Here is a 21,678-nt window from a genome sequence, read left to right as displayed (position 1 = left end):
GTGTGTGTCTATGGAAGAAAACATTCGTTCACGTCCGACACCAACGAGGAGAACAGAGAACCGTGTGAATGATGGAAGGATGAAGATTCTCTGGCGGTTACATAAAGCTCCGAGATGCTGCTGAAATAAACATGAGGCCCAAATTACAACCAGAGTTACTGATTTATTAAAGACGAGCAGCTTTAAAGGGCCGTTCCACTGTTTAAATTGTGGGAAACTGAATTTAAATTTCACCTCCTCTGCTCCGATCTTCCTCCGTCCTCCTCAGTTCTACTCAACCCTTCAGGAAGGTGTTTTTATTCCTGAAAGCTTTTTTCACATCATCCGTTTCCTTTCCTGCAATCAGCTTCATGTTTCTGCAGCTCAGAGCAGGAAGTACTGGACTGATAGAGTTAGAAGCTCTTTACTGGCTGAACCAATTAGGAACAGAGAACACTAGAAAAAACAACAGATCAGGATAATAATAATAATAATATATAACCTGTGAGATCAGATTCTAAAATAAAATCAATATAAAGCAGTTAAATATTAGGACCACAGAAACATGTGAGATTCTGCTTTAAAATGTCACCATGCAGGAGGAAGGCTTATTACGACATTCACATAAATATATTCAAATAATCACAGCGATCATAAGAAATTTATCCATGGCTCCAACAGGAAGTCAGAATTATTTATGAGTTCAGGTTAAAATGAGGCAACAGTGAATCAAAACTATGACTCCAGTCAAAAATATGAGATACTGAGTAGAAACATCTCAAGAAGATTGACTCAACAGTCAATAAAGTGACATTTTAAGTCAGAAACAATGAAATCTAATGTCATAATTAATGCCTAAAAGTAAGAAGCTTTGCTTTTTTAAAATCAAAAAAGTTGAATTTGAATTTTAGACTTAGCAAAATAAAAAAATTGACATTTTTGACATTTTAAGTCATAAATTATCACAAAGTCTCATAATTAATGTGATTATTAACAGAAAGCTGTTGATGGAATTATTAAAATCATTTAAACCAGAAGATTGTTTGAATTTTTTACAAACTAGTTTTACTAAAATGTTGGAGACCATTTAAATATTTCACCAAACATACTCAAAGTTCACCTATAAAAAGTTCACACAGGTTTATTTGACTTTAATTGAACTAAACTCACTTCTTTGAAGGAGTGAACTGTTTCGATTACATATGTCACTAAGTTCCATCAACCCATGTTTCCGCACAAATTAAGAAAAAAATGTCAAAAAATATGAGAAAAATGTGGAAATTTTCATGTAAAATGTACAGTGTTTGTCAAATTTATTAGCTCAACTGTGATAGAAAACACAAATATTCTAGAAATCTGTCAAAAACTTGTTTCAAACTAAAAACTTTTTGTTATTTATTAGGTAAATAACAAACTGGAGGAACTAAATTCACATATATTACCTGAAAACCTTAATATTTTGCATACAAGAAATCAGAAATTAATCCAGAATAACATAAAACCACGAAAACTAAAATTTCTGTTCAGGAATGAAAGCAAATAATTGTTATTTGGCATCTCAATCAATAATAATAAAAATGTGATGAACTGCTTTTTTTCTGCTTTTTTGTTAGTCAATTTGAAAATTGATTTATAACAATAATAATTATATTTTAGCATTAAAGATATCATTTCAGGGGCTGCACAGTGGTGTAGTGGTTAGCACTTTCGCCTTGCAGCTAGAAGATCCCTGGTTCGCGTCCCGGCTTTCCCGGGATCTTTCTGCATGGAGTTTGCATGTTCTCCCTGTGCATGCGTGGGTTTTCTCCGGGTACTCCGGCTTCCTCCCACAGTCCAAAAATATGCTGAGGTTAATTGATCATTCTAAATTGCCCGTAGGTGTGAATGTGAGAGTGATTGTTTGTCTCTGTATGTAGCCCTGTGACAGACTGGTGACCTGTCTAGGGTGTCCCCTGCCTTCACCTGAGTCAGCTGGGATAGACTCCAGCCCCCCCATGACCCTAGTGAGGATTAAGCGGTGTATAGATAATGGATGGATGGATGGATGGATATCATTTTGGTTCAAGAGCTTCCATATATTGATAGAATAACCATGACAGAAACATAAAATAATACTTTTCACAATATATTGTGAAAAGTACTCAAAATAAATAGAGGAAATGTCGCGTTTCCTTCATATGATTTATAGTTTGCGTTTCTATTTTTAATATTTTCATCTCTTTAGTAGTTTAAGATTTAGCGCCACACACTATTGGTCCTTTTCCTGCTGTATTTTGCCGATTTTCTTTGTTAACTCTCGTGTCGTCCTGTGGGTCAAAATTGACCCGTTTCAAAGTTTGGAAAAAAAAAATCTATTTTCACAGTGAAACTTCTGATGTCCACATTTTCAACATTTTTGGGAAATTTTTTGAACATCTTTTTGGTGGAAATAAAGAAATGTTAAAAATGCTTCTTAAGAACACTCACATAAAAATCAACCAAAATCCAACGAATTTCGCTGGATTTTGGTTGATTTTTTCTGAATATTCTTGAAAAAGATATTAGAAGTTTTACTGCTATATATGGAATCACTTTAGATAGTTTTAGGATTTTTTTGGAAGATTTTTACTTATTTTTTGAAAATATTTACAAGAATTTTCTTACCAAATTTGGGAGATTTTTTTTAAATAAAACTTTTAAGGAGAACTTTTAAGGAACTATTGGAATTTTCTTCCTGAAGGTTTTGCAAATTTTTAGAAATTTAGGGATTTTTTTGCTGATTTTTGGGGTTTTTTTCAGACAAGGAAACAATATTTTTTGGTGCTGTAAATGAGGACAACGGGAGGCTTAGTATTTGTTTGATGTTTTGCTGATGATGTGATTCTCTCCGGCAGGCGTCTTCCTCATCCCCTACCTGCTGATCGTGTTTGTTGGAGGAATTCCCATCTTCTTCCTGGAGATTGCTCTGGGTCAGTTCATGAAGGCCGGAAGCATCAACGTGTGGAACATCGCTCCGCTATTTAAAGGTACACAAACGCTAATCTTTGTATTTTTATTCGTCGCTCAAACATTTAACTCCTCATTTAAGCTTTGTCCAAACTGTGAAACTTCATCGTGAGTAGAGACCAATAAAGTGTGAGTAAAATGCAGAAGTAACACATGAGAGTAAACTACAGAACAGCATAAATTCAATTCAATTTTATTTCAATTTTATTTATATAGCGTCAATTACAGTCAAATTGTCTCAAGACGCTTTACAGAACCCATATGTCTGAACCCCCAGAGCAGCCCTAAGGAGACAGTGGCAGGAAAACACCCTTTTAACAGGGAAAAAACCTCAAGCAGAACCCGGCTCTAATGTGGGGGAACCATCTGCTGCTGGCCGGGTGGGTTGAGAGGAACAGAAGAGGTAGAGAGGTAGAGATAGATGGATGGAGGTAGAGAGGTAGAGGGTGGGGGGGGGGACGACAACACAAGGACCATAAAACACACAGTTTAATACATGCATGATAAGACAGATGATACATGCAAAGTACAACTAACATGGAAACTGATTATAGTTTCCTGTTATGATGTACGGCTCTGGCATAAATATACTACATATATAGCTGGTAGTAACATTCAAACAGTAACTAGATGAGCAAATCAAGTATAGTGAGGGTGATGCAGAGTAGATTGATGGAAATGGGCAGCTGGAAGCAGTGGGCTGGAGGAAGGTCAGCAGCAGCAGCATCCCACAGATGGAGATTAGGCCAGTTGGTGGAAGAACCACCACAGATGTGAAGCATCCAGCTCTGGGATCAGGGACACTCGGAGAAAGGACACAGGGAGAAACAGAGTGAATGTAATGCAATAATGGTATATATATATTAAATATAATGGTAGATAGAGAAGGACTCAGTGCAAATTATTAATGAAACATTCATACTGCTAAAGAAAAGAGTGACGTGGATACAAACACATTTGTGATGATATGTTGACGTCAGTACAGGCAGATTTATTGTTCTACTGTCATTATATCATCAGCAGCTGCTGAGTAGTTCACAGGTACATGTATGAATACTGAGGTCTGCTCTGTTCAGAATCGTTTATTTAATGAATATTTACTGACACAAACATGAAGATGCAGGTTGGACTATTATTATTTAAAAACAACTCATTTCAACATTGAATTCTGGTCAGTTTAATTTAGCTTTTTGACAAGAATTTATGAAAAAATTATGCTGCCTCCACCGTGCTTCATGTCATGATGCTGCCACCACCGTGCTTCATGATGATGCTGCCTCCACCATGCTTCAGATCATGATGCTGCCACCACCGTGCTTCACATCATGATGCTGCCACCACCATGCTTCACCTCATGATGCTGCCTCCACCGTGCTTCAAGTCATGATGCTGCCTCCACCATGCTTCACGGTGGGGATGGTGTGTTTGTGATGATGTTCAGTGTTTGGTGTCCATCAAACATATCATCTAGTCTGATGGACACAAAGCTCCATCCTGGTCTCCTCAGACCAAAGAACCTTCTTCCAGGTGTCTTCAGAGTCTCCACATGTCTTCTGGTGAACTCTAGTCCAGATTTAATTGGAGCTTTTTCCATCAGAGTCTTTCTCTTTGTCTCCATGAAGCTTTGACTGGTGAAGAACAGACAGCAGTTGTTGGATGAACAGTCTGAAGCTGGAACTCCTTCAGAGGAGTCATAGGAGTCTTGGTGGCCTCTCTCTCTAGTCTCTTTCTCCTTCAGAGGAGTCATAGGAGTCTTGGTGGCCTCCCTCTCTAGTCTCTTTCTCCTTCAGAGGAGTCATAGGAGTCTTGGTGGCCTCCTTCTCTAGTCTCTCAGGTCGTGAGGACGTCCTGCTCTAGTCAGATTTATTCATGTTCCATCTTCCTTCCATTTCTTAATGATGGATTTAGCTGGAGTCCAGGAGATCTTGAGGAACTTTAAATGTTCTTGTATCATCCTCACTGATGCTTTTCAACAACCTTTCCTCAGAGTTTCTTGGTTCTTTGGTCTTCGTGGTGTTGTTCTATCTTTAGTCCTTACAGTCTGTCAGATGATTCATTGTTTGTTTGACCTCATTTGTAGCAGCGACGTGTTTTATTTAACATCTACTCACATGAAGATATTAGACAACAACTTAACAGCAAACTTGAGACTGAAGGTTAAAACAAATAAGTACAGTCGGTTTCGGACCAACATATTATCCGAAACCGTCCCGCCGAGGACTGGTTGCCATGGCGACCGACATAAATCCATGCAGTAAGCAGTTTAGGTGAGTTTGAGTGGACGTTCGGCTTTCTGTGAAGGTTTATCTGGAGGTGATAATCTGTGGTCAGCTCTACGTGCAGACACACACGACTGGAAAAGTACCAGCAACACACACACACACACACACACACACACACACACACACACACACACACACACACACACACACACACACACACACGCACACACACACCCCTCTGATTCCTTCATATCTCGTTAGCTTTATATACAGACTTTATCGTGACCACATGACTCTTTATGACTCACCGTATTTCAGACCTGCTGTGACCTCCGGCTCTTCACAGAAATCAGAAACACACATTTATTTATATATTTCATGTTTACATAATATTTATGTGACCTGGGGTCCGTTTCACGAAGCAGGTTTAGTGAAAACTCTGAGTTTGTTAACCGTGAAATGAGGGAAACTCTGAGTTTTCCGTTTCACAAAGGGAGGTAACTCAAACCAGAGACAGAGGGGTAACTCTAGCCTGTTTCACAAAGAGAGGTAACTTAAACTCTCGGTCAGTTACCATAGTAACAGACTCTATGAATCTAACCTGGTCAGGACCAGGTTTATCTCAGTAAACCTCGAGTTTCTCTCAGTCTCCGCCCTCTTTCAGTCACACGTGATTTGATTTCCTCATTCATTCATTCAGTCAGCTGGCGAGTTTTGGCGAAGTCTAGTTCTGCCGTCTATAAATGTCATGTCCTTTTATGAACGATCCAGTAGATGAAGGAGCAGAATTACTGCACAGAGAATTAAATATTCGTCAGGAGATTGTTTTCAGACCGTGCATAGATGTTCTCACATTTCTGGACAGTTATCTTTTAGAGCGGTACTGTTTCACCTAACAGTCCATAATCTACATCCACAACCTAATCCATCCTTACATTTACATCATTACCAACCACAGTCATGCTCTCACATCCCAGCAGATATTGTGCTGCGGTTCTTTGCAAATGGAAGTTTTTTATATAATGTCGTAGATGCAGAACACTTCAGTAAGACAACTGTATGCAGGACGGTCAGAAAAGTGTGTCTGGATCTGAAACGACTTTTACCATCTTTGTGGTTTTCCCTGGACATAAACCTGTCAGAGCCATCAAGGCTCTGTGTGTGTGTGTGTGTGTGTGTGTGTGTGTGTGTGTGTGTGTGTGTGTGTGTGTGTATATATATATATATATAGTTGGCTGAGTAGAAGTCTGTGTTAGTTTAAATAGGCTTAATTGTTTAACAGAACATGATATGGATGCAGACATTTAGGCTGTGTGTGGGATAAAACCACTGTACAGTCAAACAGCCACTTAATATTTAGGCTACTTTACAATGTAAAACATGATCAAAATGAGGAAGCTCCATGAGATTATGCCGACTTCTTACCTGTTTTAAAAATGTTTTTATATTTCATCTTCAGCTGCTGCCACATGTGCTTCTCCCCTGCAGGATTGCACCTAAATGAAATAACTTAATAGTCTACGATTCAAACAGTTTTCCTGTAATATTATCGTGATTTAAACTTACGCATTGACAGGGCAGCAATGTTCTCCCACACCGTCTCCCTCTCTTTTGCAGCTGCAGGTGTTGCACTTCTTTCTAAAAACGTGTTCAAACTCACTATATAAGCGCATTAAGATTTCCAATTCAAACGGTGTAGTCCTCCGCTTCCCCGTTGCCATGGTGACTCGTCGAATCGGCGCTCCATTGATACTGGCTTTTCAGAGTTGTGGTGCACGCGCTTAACTCCGGGTGAAACTACTCCGAGTTGATTTAACCAACTCGAATCAGCCGTTGTGAAACCGAAAACTCAGAGTTTTCTGTCTCAGAGTAGATCAACTCAGAGTTCAGGGTTAAACTCAGAGTTTGTTGAACTGCTTCGTGAAACGGACCTCTGGAATCAACACGTGTCCACAGATTCTGGAATAAATGTCTCCTCATCTTATTGATGTTAAACTCTTTACAGTTTTAGAGCTTCCACAGACAGTTTTCTTTGCTTCCTGTTGTTTTGTTCCTCATTTTGTCCATTTTTGTGTCTCTTCAGGACAGTTTTGTCTCTTTATGGTTGTTTTGCATCTCATTTTTCTTAGATATTTATGTTTGAGTCTCATTTATGTTGTCTTATGTCTATTTTTTTCTGTTTTGTGCTTCATTTTATGTGTCTTTGGGACAGTTTGGTTTTTTTGAGGTCATTTTATGTCTTGTTTTTGTTGTTTTTTGTCTCCATTCTGTTGTTTAGTACCTCAATATAGCCATATTTTGTGACTCTTTAGGACAGTTTGTCATTTTGCATCTTGTTTTTCTTAGTTTTTTGTCTTTGAGTCTTATTTATGTCGTCTTGTCTTGTTTTTGGTTGTTTATTTTTTCATTTTATGTGACTTTGAGACAGTTTGTGTTTTTTGTGGTCATTTTATATCTTGTTTTTTTGTTTTTGTCTCATTTGTGTTGTTTTCTTGGACAGTTTTATCTGTGTTCTGTTGTTTTGTGTCTCATTTTGGCCATTTTTTGTGTCTTTTTACAACAGTTTTGTCATTTTGCGTCTTGTTTTTCTTAATTTTTTGTCTTTAAGTCTCATTTATGTCGTCTCATTTCATTTTTTGTTTTGTTTTGTGTTATTTTATGTGTCTTTGAGACAGTTTGTCTCATTTGTGTTGTTTTGTTGGACTGTTTTGTCTCTATTTTGTTGTTTCGTGCCTCATTTTGGTCATTTTTTTTGTCTCTGTGATCGTTTTGCATCTTGTTTTTCTTAGTTTTGTCATTTTGTGTCTCACTTTTCTTACTGTTTTGTCTTTGAGTCTCATTTATGTCATCTCAGTTTTTCTTTTTTTGTCTCTTTTTTGTGTCTGGAACAGTTTGGGGTTTTTGTGGTCATTTTATGTCTTGTTTTTGTTTTTTGTCTGTATTCTGTTGTTTTGTGCCTTAATATAGCCATATTTTGTGACTCTTTAGGACAGTTTTTGTCATTTTGCATCTTGTTTTTCTTAGTTTTCTGTCATTGAGTCTCATTTATGTCGTCTCATTAGATTTTTCGGTTTGTTTTGTGTCTCATTTTGCGTGTCTTTGGGACAGTTTGGGTTTTTTTGGTCATTTTATGTCTTGTTTTTGTAGTTTTTTTTGTTTCTATTCTGTTGTTTTATGCCTCACTTTGATCATTTTTTGTGCCTCTTGAGGTCAGTTTTGTCTCTTTGTTGTGATTTTTTATCTCGTTTTTCTTACTTTTTTCCTTGGAGTCTCATTTATTTCATCTCGTGTCTTTGTGACTTTTTTATTTTTTTTAATTTTGTGGTCCTTTTGTGTTGTATTTAATGTGTCTTGGGGACAGTTTTGTCTCTTTGAGGTCATGTTTTCTCATTTCTGTCATCTTGTGTCTTGATTTTCTTGTTGTGTCGTTTTGTGTGATTTCATCTTGTTTTTATGGTGTTCTCTCGTTTTTTTTGTCATTTGGTGGGTTTTTTTTGGTCTCATTTTCATCATTTTGTGTCTCATTTGGGTTGGGAAGGAAGGAGGTTCAGATTTTACAGAAATAGTTTATTTTTGGACTATTTTGTAGAACAAATTGATGACATTTCATTACTTTAGGCTCAGGTTTAGTTATTTTTTTGAATGGAATCACATGTGAGAGATGATACGTTCAAGGAAACCAAAAATCTGCTAGTTCTTTCTGTTTTTCAGCCATTTTCATGTTTTTTTTTAAAAGAAGAGAACTCTGGTTGTGATGTTGGACATTTGCATGGAGGTGTGAGGTTCTGCAGGACAGATAGGAAAAACAAAGCTAGCACAGTTCCCAAAGTGGACGTTGAGATCTTCCCCAGACTTTAATTAATGTTTTAAAACTAGAAAAATGATTAGAAATATCAGATTTCAGCCATTTCCAGGGGTTCCAGGTGTTTATTTGGAGTCTGAAACGTCTCCAGATGTTTTTTATCCATCACATGTTGGTCGACTTGCCATAAAGGAGCTTTAACAGTTTCTGCTGTTTGTTCAGACAGTTTCAGCTGAACTCTATCTCCAGCTCAGTAAACAGTGATAATTAACAGTAAATAAAAGTCTGAGGATCTGGGAGGAACGTGGAGTTATTTGGTCAAGGCTGAACCTTATCTTCACTGAGCTGTTAGAAACATGTGGACCTGCTCATAAACTCATAAACTCACTTTTACACTTTTGTCCCAGTTTAGAAACAGTTCAGACGATCCGACTGACCTCTGGCTGTTTTTACTGAAGGAAAAACTGGAAAATAACACCAGTAAATGTTGATGCACTGCACAAATCTGAGCTAAAATCCCGATAAATCACTTTATTCTACACGATCCCTGTAAAAATCCTGCATCAGATCAACAGTTCAGTTTATTTAATTTAGAAAATGATTCTACAGATGATCCTGGTTTCTTCTTCCATCATCTCTAATAGTTGTGATCAACCAGCTACCAACATTAAAGTTTACCCAGAATGAGCTTTTTAAAGTTTTCTCTGGTGAATTATCAGAAACAGAACCACATCCAGGGAACCAGTGATTGTTTCTAGGACTCTAAACTGTTCACACCAGGATGCATCCCATAATACTGATGAGACTCTTCAGTGTTTAGGTGTGCGGTGTGTTGGATCATTTTTTAATCACTTTGGTTAATATTAAACTAAATTAAGATGGTTGTGAATAATCTGGATAGACATTTGAACATTTTTTGACAGACTTTTCAGTCATTTTGGTTCATGTTTAACAAATTTAAGGCAGGATTGGAATAAGTTTACAGGTTTTTGGACCATTTTTGAGTCACTCTTTGGGCCATTTTGACAGATTTTAACCCCATGACGCCTACTGTTGTGAATTCTCATCATTTCACTTCCATCCACACTGCAGATAGCAGATCCATCCCCCCAGTGCTGGTTTATTCATATCCAATACGTACTTTGGAACCTTTAAAGCTCTGGTTTCTGGTTGGACCAGTCGGAGTGGGACCTAATTATTGTATATTATATAATTGTGTAATAGACAAAAAACAATCTCCACTTATCAGCTAGAAAGCAAAAACAGACAAAAATGTTTTTTTATTTGACCCTCCTGTTGTCCTGTTGTCATTTACGGACACCAAAAAAATTCTTTCCTTGTCTGAAAAAAATCCAAAAATTCAGCAAAAAAATTCCCAAAATTTCAGAAAATTTGCAAAACCTTCAGGAAGAAAATTCCAACTATTCCTTAAAAGTTTCCCTTAAAAGTTTTATTTAAAAAATATTTTAAAATCCCCCAAACTTGGCAAGAAAATTCTTGTAAATATTTTCAAAAAATGAGTAAAAATCTTCCAAAAAATGCAAAAAATATCTAGTGATTCCATATATATCAGTAAAACTTCTAATATTTTCTTTAAGAAACCTTTTTTTTTTAAGCATTTCTTCTTTCCACCAAAAAATGTTCAAAAATTTCCCAAAAATATTGAAAATATGAACATCAGAAGTTTCACTGTGAAAATCTATTTATTTTCCACATTTTCAAACTTTAAAACGGGTCAATTTTGACCCGCAGTACGACACGAGGGTTAAATGTAAATAAATTCAGGTGTCAAGGGATTGTCAAAACAATCATTGGTGTTTCTGTTGTGGTTTTTCTTTGTTTCTTGGTGATTTTGCATCTTTTTGTGATGATTTCATGTCTCTGCAGTGATTTTGAGTGTTTTAGTTGTTTTTTTTTTATCTTCTTGCGGTCTTTGTTACCTTTGTGGTAATTTTGTGTGATTTTGCAATTTTTTTCTGGTGACTTTACAAGTTTATGGGACAATTTTGTGTCTTTATGTGGTAATTTCCAGTCTTTGTGCTGGTTTGGGTGCAGTTTTTAATAGAAACCAGATTCAGTGTTCAGACTGTGACACCTGGATGGATTTAAACTGATCTGGTGTCAGTTTTTAGCAGAACTCAGGTGTGTTTATATTTAAAAATTGGTCAAATTACATGAAACTTGGCAAAAATTGCACAAAAATCGTCCAGTTTTTAAAATATTGGTCACAAATGTCTCAAAAACTGTTCAAAATGACAAAAGATGTCCAAATTATTAAAATTTGTCCAGAAAATGACAAAAAACTTCTAAAATGACTCAGTATTTCCCCAAATTATTCCAAAAACGTTCAAAAGAACCTTAAATTTCGTCAAAAATGACTGTCCAAATGATTGGTCAAATCTGGATGATCTTCAGACTGAAACACCTGGATAGATGTAAACTGATCTGGTGTCAATTTTTAACAGAATTCAGATGTTGTTTTTCCTCCTGGACTTTTTAATGGACTCTTTTCTTTTTGGCTCGAGGTTTGTGGAGAACTTTCTGGTTTGGTTGATGTTCTGCAGGTTAACTTTGTGGACGTTTGGGGAGAATGTTGTAGTAATGTTTGTTTCTGTGTTTCAGAAAACCTTTGAGATGTTTTCTTTGATCCACCGTATGATCTTTGTGGCTGCAGGCCTGGGCTACGCCTCCATGGTCATCGTGTTCTTCTGTAACACCTACTACATCATGGTTCTGGCCTGGGGCTTCTACTACCTGATCAAGTCCTTCAGCTCCACGCTGCCCTGGTCCACCTGCGACAACGACTGGAACACGGCCAGCTGCATCGAGATCTTCCACCACCAGGACTGTAAGAACGCCAGCCTGGCCAACACCACGGTGGGCGGCAGCAACATGACCTGTGCCGAGCTGGCCGACGGACGCTCGCCCATCATCGAGTTCTGGGAGTGAGTCTGGTTCAGGTTCTGGTCATAATAATGATAACAATAATAATAATAATAATAATAATAATAATAATAATAATAATAATAATAATAATAATAATAATAATAATAATAATAATAATAATGTCAGTGTTCGAGGGTTTAGTCGGTTATTTTGGACCGAGTCGGTTCCACTTATTGGTCTTTATTTTCAGTTTATGGAGAACTCGAGGCATTAATAGGTTCTTAACCCTCCTGCTGTCTTCATTTACAGGCACCAAAAAATATTGTTTCCTTGTCTGAAAAAAATCCAAAAAATCAGCAAAAATTTCCCCAAATTTCTGAAAATGTGCAAAACCTTCAGGAAGAAAATTCCAATAATTCCTTAAAAGTTTCCCTTAAAAGTTTTGTTTTTAAAAAATACTCCAAATTTGCAAAGAAAATTCTTGTAAATATTTTCAAAAAATGAGCAAAAATCTTCCCAAAAAAATCCTAAAAATATCTGAAGTTATTACATATATATCAGTAAAACTTCTAATATTTTCTTAAGAACATTCACATAAAAATCAACCAAAATCCAGCAAAATTCGCTGGATTTTGGTTGATTTTTTGGTGAATGTTCTTAAAGAAACATTTTTAACATTCCTTTATTTCCACCCAAAAATTTTTGAAAATATCCCAAAAATGTTAAAATGTGGACATCAGAAGTTTCACTGTGAAAGTATTTTTTTTTTCTCTACATTTTCAAACTTTAAAACGGGTCAATTTTGACCTGCAGAATGACATGAGGGTTAAATACATAAATAAATAAAAACGTCTTACTCATGAAATACCACAGAATTAATTCATCTGTTTATTTATTTCTACATTTTCACACGTCAGTTTTTACTTTTGCTTGTTCTTTATTTCCACATGTTTTCACCATTTCTGTTTTTCCAGTTTTTTTTATTTAGCTCTGTGTTTCTCCGATTATTTATAATTTCTGTATTTCTAAATTTGCCATTTAATTTTTTTCTACATTTGTTTATAATACATATTTTTCTACATTTTTTTCTTATTTCTGTCATTCCACATGTAGTAACAGAAGTCACTCATTTTTATTGGATATTTACCGTTTGATCATCATCAACCAAAATTCACAGGAAGACGCCTGAAAATGTGGAAATATATTCATTTAACTATTTATTTCTCAGTGCCAATATATATATATATATATATATATATATATATATATATATATATATATATATATATATATATATATATATATATATATATATATTCTAATTATTCATTATTGTAGTAATTTTTCATTAATTTTAATGAAGTCATTCTTGGTCGTACCTATAAACTGTTAAAAACAACAACTCTTCAAACAGCTGGACAATGGGTCAACACAAAATACAGTAAAATATAAAATGAAATAATCAGCTCATAGTTTGTATACGTAGATATATGCAACTTGTATAATCATCCAGTATATCTCTCATTTAATAAACAAATCTGTGTAAAAATACAGAATACTTTTATCTGCTGTCACTAAACTGTATTAAACTTGAATTAACAACGGTTAGATAATAAAGGACATTTTTGTAAAACTGCAATAAATTTGTAATTTATGTAAAAAGAAATCTTTTAAAAGTGATGTTTTATGGTCATTCACAGTTACAGATATTTCATTTATATTATATCAGAGACTTTTTGCAATTTTATTGATAATTTTAATTTTTAAAATGTGGAGAAAAAAGTAGTAAAATAAAGAGAACAAATCTTGCAAAGTATTTTTTTCATGAGATATCATTTGAAGTGTATTTGCATCATTAAAGTTGAACATTTTCATGGGGTAAATTAAAGATATCTAAACATTTGGGAACCCTTGAGTATCTGAACCCTGTGTTTGCGTCCGTCTGCAGGAACAAAGTTCTGAACATCTCGTCGGGTTTGGATGAACCTGGAAACCTGAACTGGGAGCTGATGCTGTGTCTGATGGCCGTCTGGGTTCTGGTTTATTTCTGTGTCTGGAAGGGAGTCAAATCCACCGGGAAGGTAGGTGATGTTTTGGTGACGTTTTCTGGATATTGTTCTGCAGGTTGTTGCACAAAATCTGATAAATCTGATGTTTAACTGAACACCAACAGAACTGAATAGAACCAACAGCAGACTGGAAACACTGGTTCATTATTATTATTATTATTATTATTATTGTTATCTGGTCCAAAACCAACCCGACACCAGTCTGGAACAAGGTCCAGAACTAGTCTGGATCCAGTCAGAAAAACACCCGGAGACTAGTCTATAACCAGTCTAAAGCTTGTCTGGAACAAAGTCCAGAACCACGTCTCAGTCTAGTCCAATACCAACCCGAAACCAGCATGAAATTAGTCTGAATCCAGTCTGGAACAAGTCCAAAACCAAGTCTTATTCTAGTCAAAAACAAGTCCAAAACCAAGTTATATTCTAGTCAAAAACAAGTCCCAATCTAAGCTAAAACCAGTCCAAAACCAGTCTGAAACTGAACTCAATCCAGCTGGAAACTAAGTCTGAATCCAGTCCAAAACCAAGCGTCAAGCAAGTCTAAAACCAGCCTGAAACTAGTTCTTAACCAGTCTAAAACTAGTCCGGAACAAAGTCCAAAACCAAGTCTTAAACTAATCAAAACCAAGTCCTAATCTAAACTAAAGCCAGCCTGAAACCAGTCCATAACCAGTCTGAAACTGGGCTCAATCCAGCTGGAAACTAAGTTGGAATCCAGTCCAAACACCAGACACAATCTAGAGAAAGCTAAGTCTGAGACTAGTCATACTCAGGTCTGTATCTAGTCCAGAACCAGCCTGAAACTAGTCTATAACCAGTCCCAAACTAGTTTGAATCCATTCCAAACCAAGTCTTAATCTAGTCTAAACCAGCCTGAAACTGGCTCAGTTATTATCTGGTCCAAAACCAGCCTGATACTAGTCTGGCGCCAGTCAATGAACAGCCTAAAACTCGTCAAAAACCAAGTCTAAAGCCATACCAAAGCCAAGTCTTAAACTAGCCAAAACAAGTCTCAATCTAAACTAAAATAAACCTGAAACTAGTCCTTAACCAGTCCATAACCAGTCCTTAACCAGCCTAAAAGTGGGCTCAATTCAGCCTGAACCTGGTTCAGTTTTTATTATTATTGTCTGGTCCAGAACCATCTTGAAACTAGTCTGGAACAAGTCCAAAACCAAGTTTTATTCTGGTCAAAAACAAGTCCCAATCTAAACTAAAAACAGCCATAACCAGTCTGAAACTGGACTCAATCCAGTTGGAAACTAAGTCTGAATCCAGTCCATAAACCCGACACAATCTAGAGAAGACCAAGTCTGAAACTAGTCAAGTGTCTGTCCAGAACCAGCCTGAAACTGGTTCAAAACCAGTGTAAAACTGGTCTGAATCCAGTAAAATGTGGTGATCACAGGTCACTGTTACCTCACAGAAGACGTTTTTGTCCAGAACTCAAGAATTTATGATTTGATTAAAACAAAATGTGACATTTGACTGAAATCAGAAACGATTGTGACGATATTTGATGTTTAGTCGGATCCTGATGTTTAATCAAACCTGTCAAAGTCCTTCGGTCTGATGTTGTCATGGAGATGGACACACGTGGATGGAAAGTTATTATTATTGATATTGTTGTTGTTGTTATTGTTATTATTATTGTTGTTGTTGTCGTCATCATGGAGCAGCCGCAGCCTTCCTTTGATAAAATCCCGGACTGCTCCTTTAAAACTACAACCTTCAGACAAACGCTGCGTGCTCATTGGCTCGTGATGATGACAGCTCGCTGCTCCACTGGCTGCGGTCACGTGGCAGGATCAGCGTTGCCATGACGACCCCGGTGAGGAGGGACTGCGGGGGGGCTGTGAGGTGGCGCGCTGTGATTGGTTGTCCGGCTTGGAGGGCAGATCGACCGCAGTGGGACGTGACTGAGAGCCGATTGGAGAAACAAAAACCCCAAACAACAGTAATACTGTACTGCATCACTGACAGGAAGAATAATCATTATTACAGTGATGGATTTATGCAGAAAACTGAAGCACAAACAGAATAAAAAATAATAAATAGCAGCTAGAAAACAGGAAACAACACAACATAAAAACAATTAGTGCACTAAAAAATGTAAACGAAGTGAAACAGGAAAAGTTGTTTCTGAGAAAAGACCTGAAGGCAGCGATGATGTTCACAAACATCTGGAACTACACAGAAGAGCTGAGAGGGCCCAAACCAGTCCGATACCAGTCCAGAACCAGTCCGATACCAGTCCAGAACCAGTCTGATACCAGTCCAGAACCAGTTTGAAACCAGTCCAGAACCAGTCTGATACCAGACCGAAACCAGTCCAGAACCAGTCCAAAACCAGTTCGAAACCAGTCCAGAACCAGTCCAGAACCAGGTTCACACCATGAAACCAGTACAAACACATGGAGTTGGTCTGGATCACATACAGAGACAGACCGAATCCACAAAAGAACTGAGGTCAGTCCTCCAAGATGCCTTCAAAACCAGTTTCAAACCAGTCCAAAACTAGTCTAAAACCAGGTAAAAAACTAGGCTGGAATCAATCTAAATCCTATCCAGAACCAGCCTCAAACCAAATTTAAAGAAAGCAGGCGTAAATCCAATCCAGATCTAGCCCAGAACCAGACCTGAGCTAGTTTGTAACCAGTCTGGAACTAGTTCAAACCCAGTCTAAAAACAGTTCTTAAACCAGTCCAGAACCAGTCCCAAACTAAACGAGTAGTAAAGCCCCAGATCATTAAAGAACCAAATCCAGTCCAAGACCACCAGAGCCAGTCAACTAAACCAGACAGATCTTTGATCATTCCAGAAATAAAAGCAAACTTAAAATGATCCAAAACCAAGTCAGAATTCAGTCTAAAATCAGTTTCAAACCAAATTAAAGCCAGTCAGTAACCATAATGATCCAAAATCAGTTACAAACCAGTTTTAAACCAGTCCAAAACCAAACTTTAACCAAATTAAAACCAGTCAAAACCAAACTAAAAACCCAGTCCACATCACTTCGAAACCAAGATTAGTCAAACCAGTGTCAGACCACTTTAAAACCAGTCCAGAACCAGCTTTCAGCCAGAATAAAACTCAGTTCAAGCTTCTTGAGTCAGAAGACAATGAGACAGTCGACATGCACAGAACTTTAGACAGTTTTTAACATACTTTGAAACCAAATTTGATTCAAGTCTGAATCTGAAACTGGTCTGATTCCAGTTCCAAACTCAAACAGTCAGAACTGAAACAGAATGAATGTGTGTGTGTGTGTGTGTGTGTGTGTGTGTGTGTGTGTGTGTGTGTGTGTGTGTGTGTGTGTGTGTGTGTGTGTGTGTGTGTGTGTGTTGGTACAGTGTGTATTTTCTCACAGCTCTCAAACCGTTCGAAACAGTTTGTGTTGTTGTTGATCAGCAGGAGGCTGAAATCTGAAACAACCTGAGAGATCATTCATAGAAATCCTCCGAACTCCACAGACAGGAAGTCAAATCAGTCAGATAACATGTCTGAAGCAGCTAAAAACACTTTAACGCCATGAAACCTGTCCATTAGCAACATTAGACACCTCAGAGTAATCCAGAACCAGTGTCAAACTACATTTAAACAACCATAAACTACTTTCAAACCAGTCTAATACCACATTTAAACAACTTAAACCAGTTTCAACCAGTCTAAAATCACATTATATAACCTTAAACCAGTTTCAACCAGTCTAATACCACATTGGAACAACCTTAAACCAGTTTCAAGTCTAAAACCACATTTAAACAACCTTAAACCAGTTTCAACCAGACTAAACCCACATTTAAACAACTTAAACCAATTTCAACCAGTCTAAACCTAAATTTAAACAACTTAAACCAGTTTCTACCAGTCTAAACCCACATTTAAACAACTTTAAACTACTTTCAGACCAGTCTAACACCACATTTAAACAACATTAAACCAGTTTCAAACCAGTCTAAAACCACATTATTCAATTCAATTCAATTCAATTTTATTTATATAGCGCCAATTACAGTCAAATTGTCTCGAGACGCTTTACAGAACCCATATGCCTGAACCCCCAGAGCAAGCCAAAAGGCGACAGTGGCAAGGAAAACACCCTTTTAACAGGGAAAAAAAAACCTCGAGCAGAACCCGGCTCTAATGTGGGGGGACCCATCTGCTGCTGGCCGGGCGGGTTGAGAGGGACAGAAGAAGTAGAGAGGTAGAGATAGAGGTGTAGAGGTAGAGATAGAGGTGTAGAGGTAGAGATAGAGAGGTGGGGGGGTGGGACACAAGGACCATAAAACACAGCCACACATCTGAAGCATCCAGCATCCAGCTCTGGGACCAGGGACACTCGGAGAAAGGACACAGAAAGAAACAGAGTGAATGTAATGCAATAATGGTATATATAGTAAATACATAGGTAGTTAGAGAAGGGCTCAGTGCATCCAGAGAGGTTCCCCAGCAGCCTAGGCCTATAGCAGCATAACTAGGGGCAAACTAAAGGGACGTCAAGAGGGGAAGTCAGTTGTGCATTATATAACCTTAAATCAGTTTCAGACTGGTCTAAAACCAGTCTAGTCCAAAATCAAGTCTGGATTCAGTTCTAAACTACTCCAGAACTAGACCAAGACCAGTTTAAAACCAAGGCTAAATCCAGTCCACAACTAATTTGAATCCAAACCAGAACAAAATTTAAAACCAGCCGGAACCCAGTCGAATAGAATAGAATAGAATAGAATAGAATAGAATAGAATAGAATAGAATAGAATAGAATAGAATAGAATAGAATAGAATAGAATAGAATAGAAATACTTTATTAATCCGTGAGGGGAGATTCAGTTGTTACAGCAGAAATAGTCCAGTTTCCGCCACCATAAATTAGAGATAAATAAGCAAGCGAATAGAAACCGTCCAGTATCTAGACACAGTCTGATATCTATATGTGTATATATCTATATATCTGGTATATCTATATATCTAGTATATCTATATATATATATCTGTATATATCAGTAGTATCTCTATAAGCTCCAGTAACAGAAAGAGTCCGACTGCAGGAATAATCAGAATTTATCAGAAGTGATAAACCTGCAGGTTAATGATTCTCTGGATGAAATGAACTCGACAACCTCGGAGTGTTTGTGAGGCAGGTGTGTGTGTGTGTGTGTGTGTGTGTGTGTGTGTGTGTGTGTGTGTGTGTGTGCATGTGTGTGTTGACCTGACAGTGGGGGATTGTGGGTAAAGACGTCCTCCGCTGTGATCCAACTGAAACTCGACTCCACCTGGGACCAGACCTTCTCATTCCAGTCGGGTTCTGTGTACGTCGAGTCTCAGCGGGTCTCGGCTTGGGTTTCCTCTCGTTTGTTTTGATTGCCTGGTTCTCAGCGTCCAGTTCGGTTCCCGCTGAGCCCAGAGTCCAGGATCCAGCTCACCGCTCGTGTTTGTGTTTCAGATCGTGTACTTCACGGCGACCTTCCCCTACGTGGTCCTCATCATCCTGCTGGTCCGAGGAGTCACACTTCCTGGAGCCTACGACGGCATCATGTACTACGTCAAACCTGATTGGTCCAAACTGGGGGAGGCTCAGGTCAGTTTAAACCTTAGTGATCGAGAAACACCAACCTGACATCTTTATTTAGGAACTGCAGCCCTGATCCATAGAAGAACATTGAACTAGACTGAAACCAGCCTGAACCTGGTCCAAGACCAAGACTACATGAAGTTCAAAACAAGAAAATAGTCTAATCCCAGTCCACAACTTAGTCTGAAACCAGTCTGAAACCAGTCTGATCTTTACAGTTACCATGGTTACAGTCTCTGTGCTCCTATTGGTCAATATTGCATAGAGGAAGCCATGAAAAAAGTGGGAGGAGTTTAAAGAAGAAAAAAAACACAGTTGAATAGTCAAAGCATTCCGTCTGAAACACTTCTCAGACCTCACCATGGACGGCATCTCGTCCTTTAGTTGGTAAAAGACGTTCCAGTTGTCCTCTGCTGAAGAACATTAGGAAATATCTTTCCTCATGTAGAGATTCTCAGATACTTCAGAGTCAGAGTTTTAGACTTAAAGAAGGGTCAGTAGTGAAACGTCCAGACTCTAAGGTGAGCAGTGAACACATCTACCCTCTGACCTCCAGGTTTGGATCGACGCCGGAACTCAGATCTTCTTCTCGTATGCTATCGGCCTCGGAGCTCTGACTGCTCTGGGCAGCTACAACCGCTTCAACAACGATTGCTACAAGTACGTTATTATCCATCCAGTTACCCCAACAAATACCCCCACAAATACCCCAACCTTTACAAGACACCAACAAATTACCCCAACCCTTACTGGACCTCAACAAGTTACCTCAACTCTTACAGTACCCTGACAAATGCCCCCACAAATGTCCCAACCCTTACCTGACCCTGACGAGTTACTCCAACCCTTCCTGAACCTCCACAAGTTACCCTAACCCTTACATTACCCCAACAAATACCCTCACAAACACTTCAACTCTTATCTGACACCAACAAGTTACCTGAACTCTGACATTACCTAAACTAAACACTCCAACTCTTGCTTCATCCCAACCCAATACCCCAACCCATACATTACCACAACAAATACCCCAATCAATTACCCCAACTCTTACATTACCCCAACAAATACCCCAACCAGTTACTCCAACCCTTACTCCACCAAGTTAGCCCAACCCGTACTTTACCACAAGTTACCCCAACCAAATCAACAATCAACCGTTACTTTACGTCAAACAAGTTATCCAAACAAGTTACCCCAACATTTACCCCAACATTGACCAACATCGACCTTTACATTTGCCCCCACCAGGGCCCTGTGTGCAGATGTTGCCCCACAGACGGTCTTTGGTTGCTGTTAGTTCATGAACTTCCTGTCTTCCCTCCTGCAGAGATGCCTTCGTCTTGGCTCTCATCAACAGCGGAACCAGTTTCTTTGCTGGTTTCGTCGTGTTTTCCATCCTGGGCTTCATGGCTGCCGAGCAGGGAGTCGACATCTCACAGGTCGCCGAATCAGGTACAGTCAGAGTGTCACAGTATTATTAATAATGACGTTTAGTCCAGCCTGCTGGTGTTAAATACAATGAAACACACACAAAAAACACAATGAGACACAAAACAACCACAGTAAGACACAAAACAACCACAATAAGACACAAAACAACTACAAAGAGACACAACCACAGAGAGACACAAAAAACCCACAGACACAAAACAACCACAAAGAGACACAAAACAGCCACAAAGACACACAAAATGTCAACAAAGAGACCCAAAACTACCACAAAGAGACACAAAACAACCATAAAGAGACAAAAAAACAACACAGAGACACAAAACAACCACAAATAGACACAAAACAACACAGAGACACAAAACTACCACAAAGAGACACAAAACAAGCACAAAGAGACACAAAAAACCACAAAGAGACAGAAAACAACCACAAAGACACAAAAACTAACATTTTTGACAATTCACATATTTTTGCTGTTGTTTTAATGTTATTTGGTCATTTTATAACTTTAGAAACTCCTGTCAGAAGAGCGTTGTCCAGATTTTCTCTATGTGGACGAAGACAGAGCAGCATTTCACAGAGGATGATAGAAAAAAGTGTATTAAATTGAAAATAATCTAAACAATCCGTGTTTTTTTGGGCTGTCCATGTGTGAGGTTTCGTGGAGGTTTTGTCGGTTCATCAGACGTCTTTGGATAACAGTCTGAG

The 21,678-nt window shown here is 38.0% G+C and overlaps 1 protein-coding gene across 1 annotated transcript in view; it reads left to right on the top strand.

Moving 5' to 3' along the window:
- Positions 1-21,678, top strand: part of slc6a8 (solute carrier family 6 member 8) — a 58,149-nt gene that overhangs the window by 20,607 nt on the left and 15,864 nt on the right. Inside the window, exons 2-7 of the mRNA XM_055012630.1 lie at positions 2,853-2,984; positions 11,663-11,933; positions 13,823-13,955; positions 19,387-19,521; positions 20,072-20,175; positions 20,846-20,991. Coding sequence (XP_054868605.1) covers positions 2,853-2,984; positions 11,663-11,933; positions 13,823-13,955; positions 19,387-19,521; positions 20,072-20,175; positions 20,846-20,991 — 921 coding nt within the window. The remainder of the gene's footprint in view (positions 1-2,852; positions 2,985-11,662; positions 11,934-13,822; positions 13,956-19,386; positions 19,522-20,071; positions 20,176-20,845; positions 20,992-21,678) is intronic.

This window comes from Amphiprion ocellaris, chromosome 8, assembly GCF_022539595.1.
Source record: "Amphiprion ocellaris isolate individual 3 ecotype Okinawa chromosome 8, ASM2253959v1, whole genome shotgun sequence".
Taxonomy (NCBI): domain Eukaryota; kingdom Metazoa; phylum Chordata; class Actinopteri; family Pomacentridae; genus Amphiprion; species Amphiprion ocellaris.
Note: the sequence above shows the minus strand (reverse complement) of the source record. Positions and strands in the feature narration are given on the sequence as shown.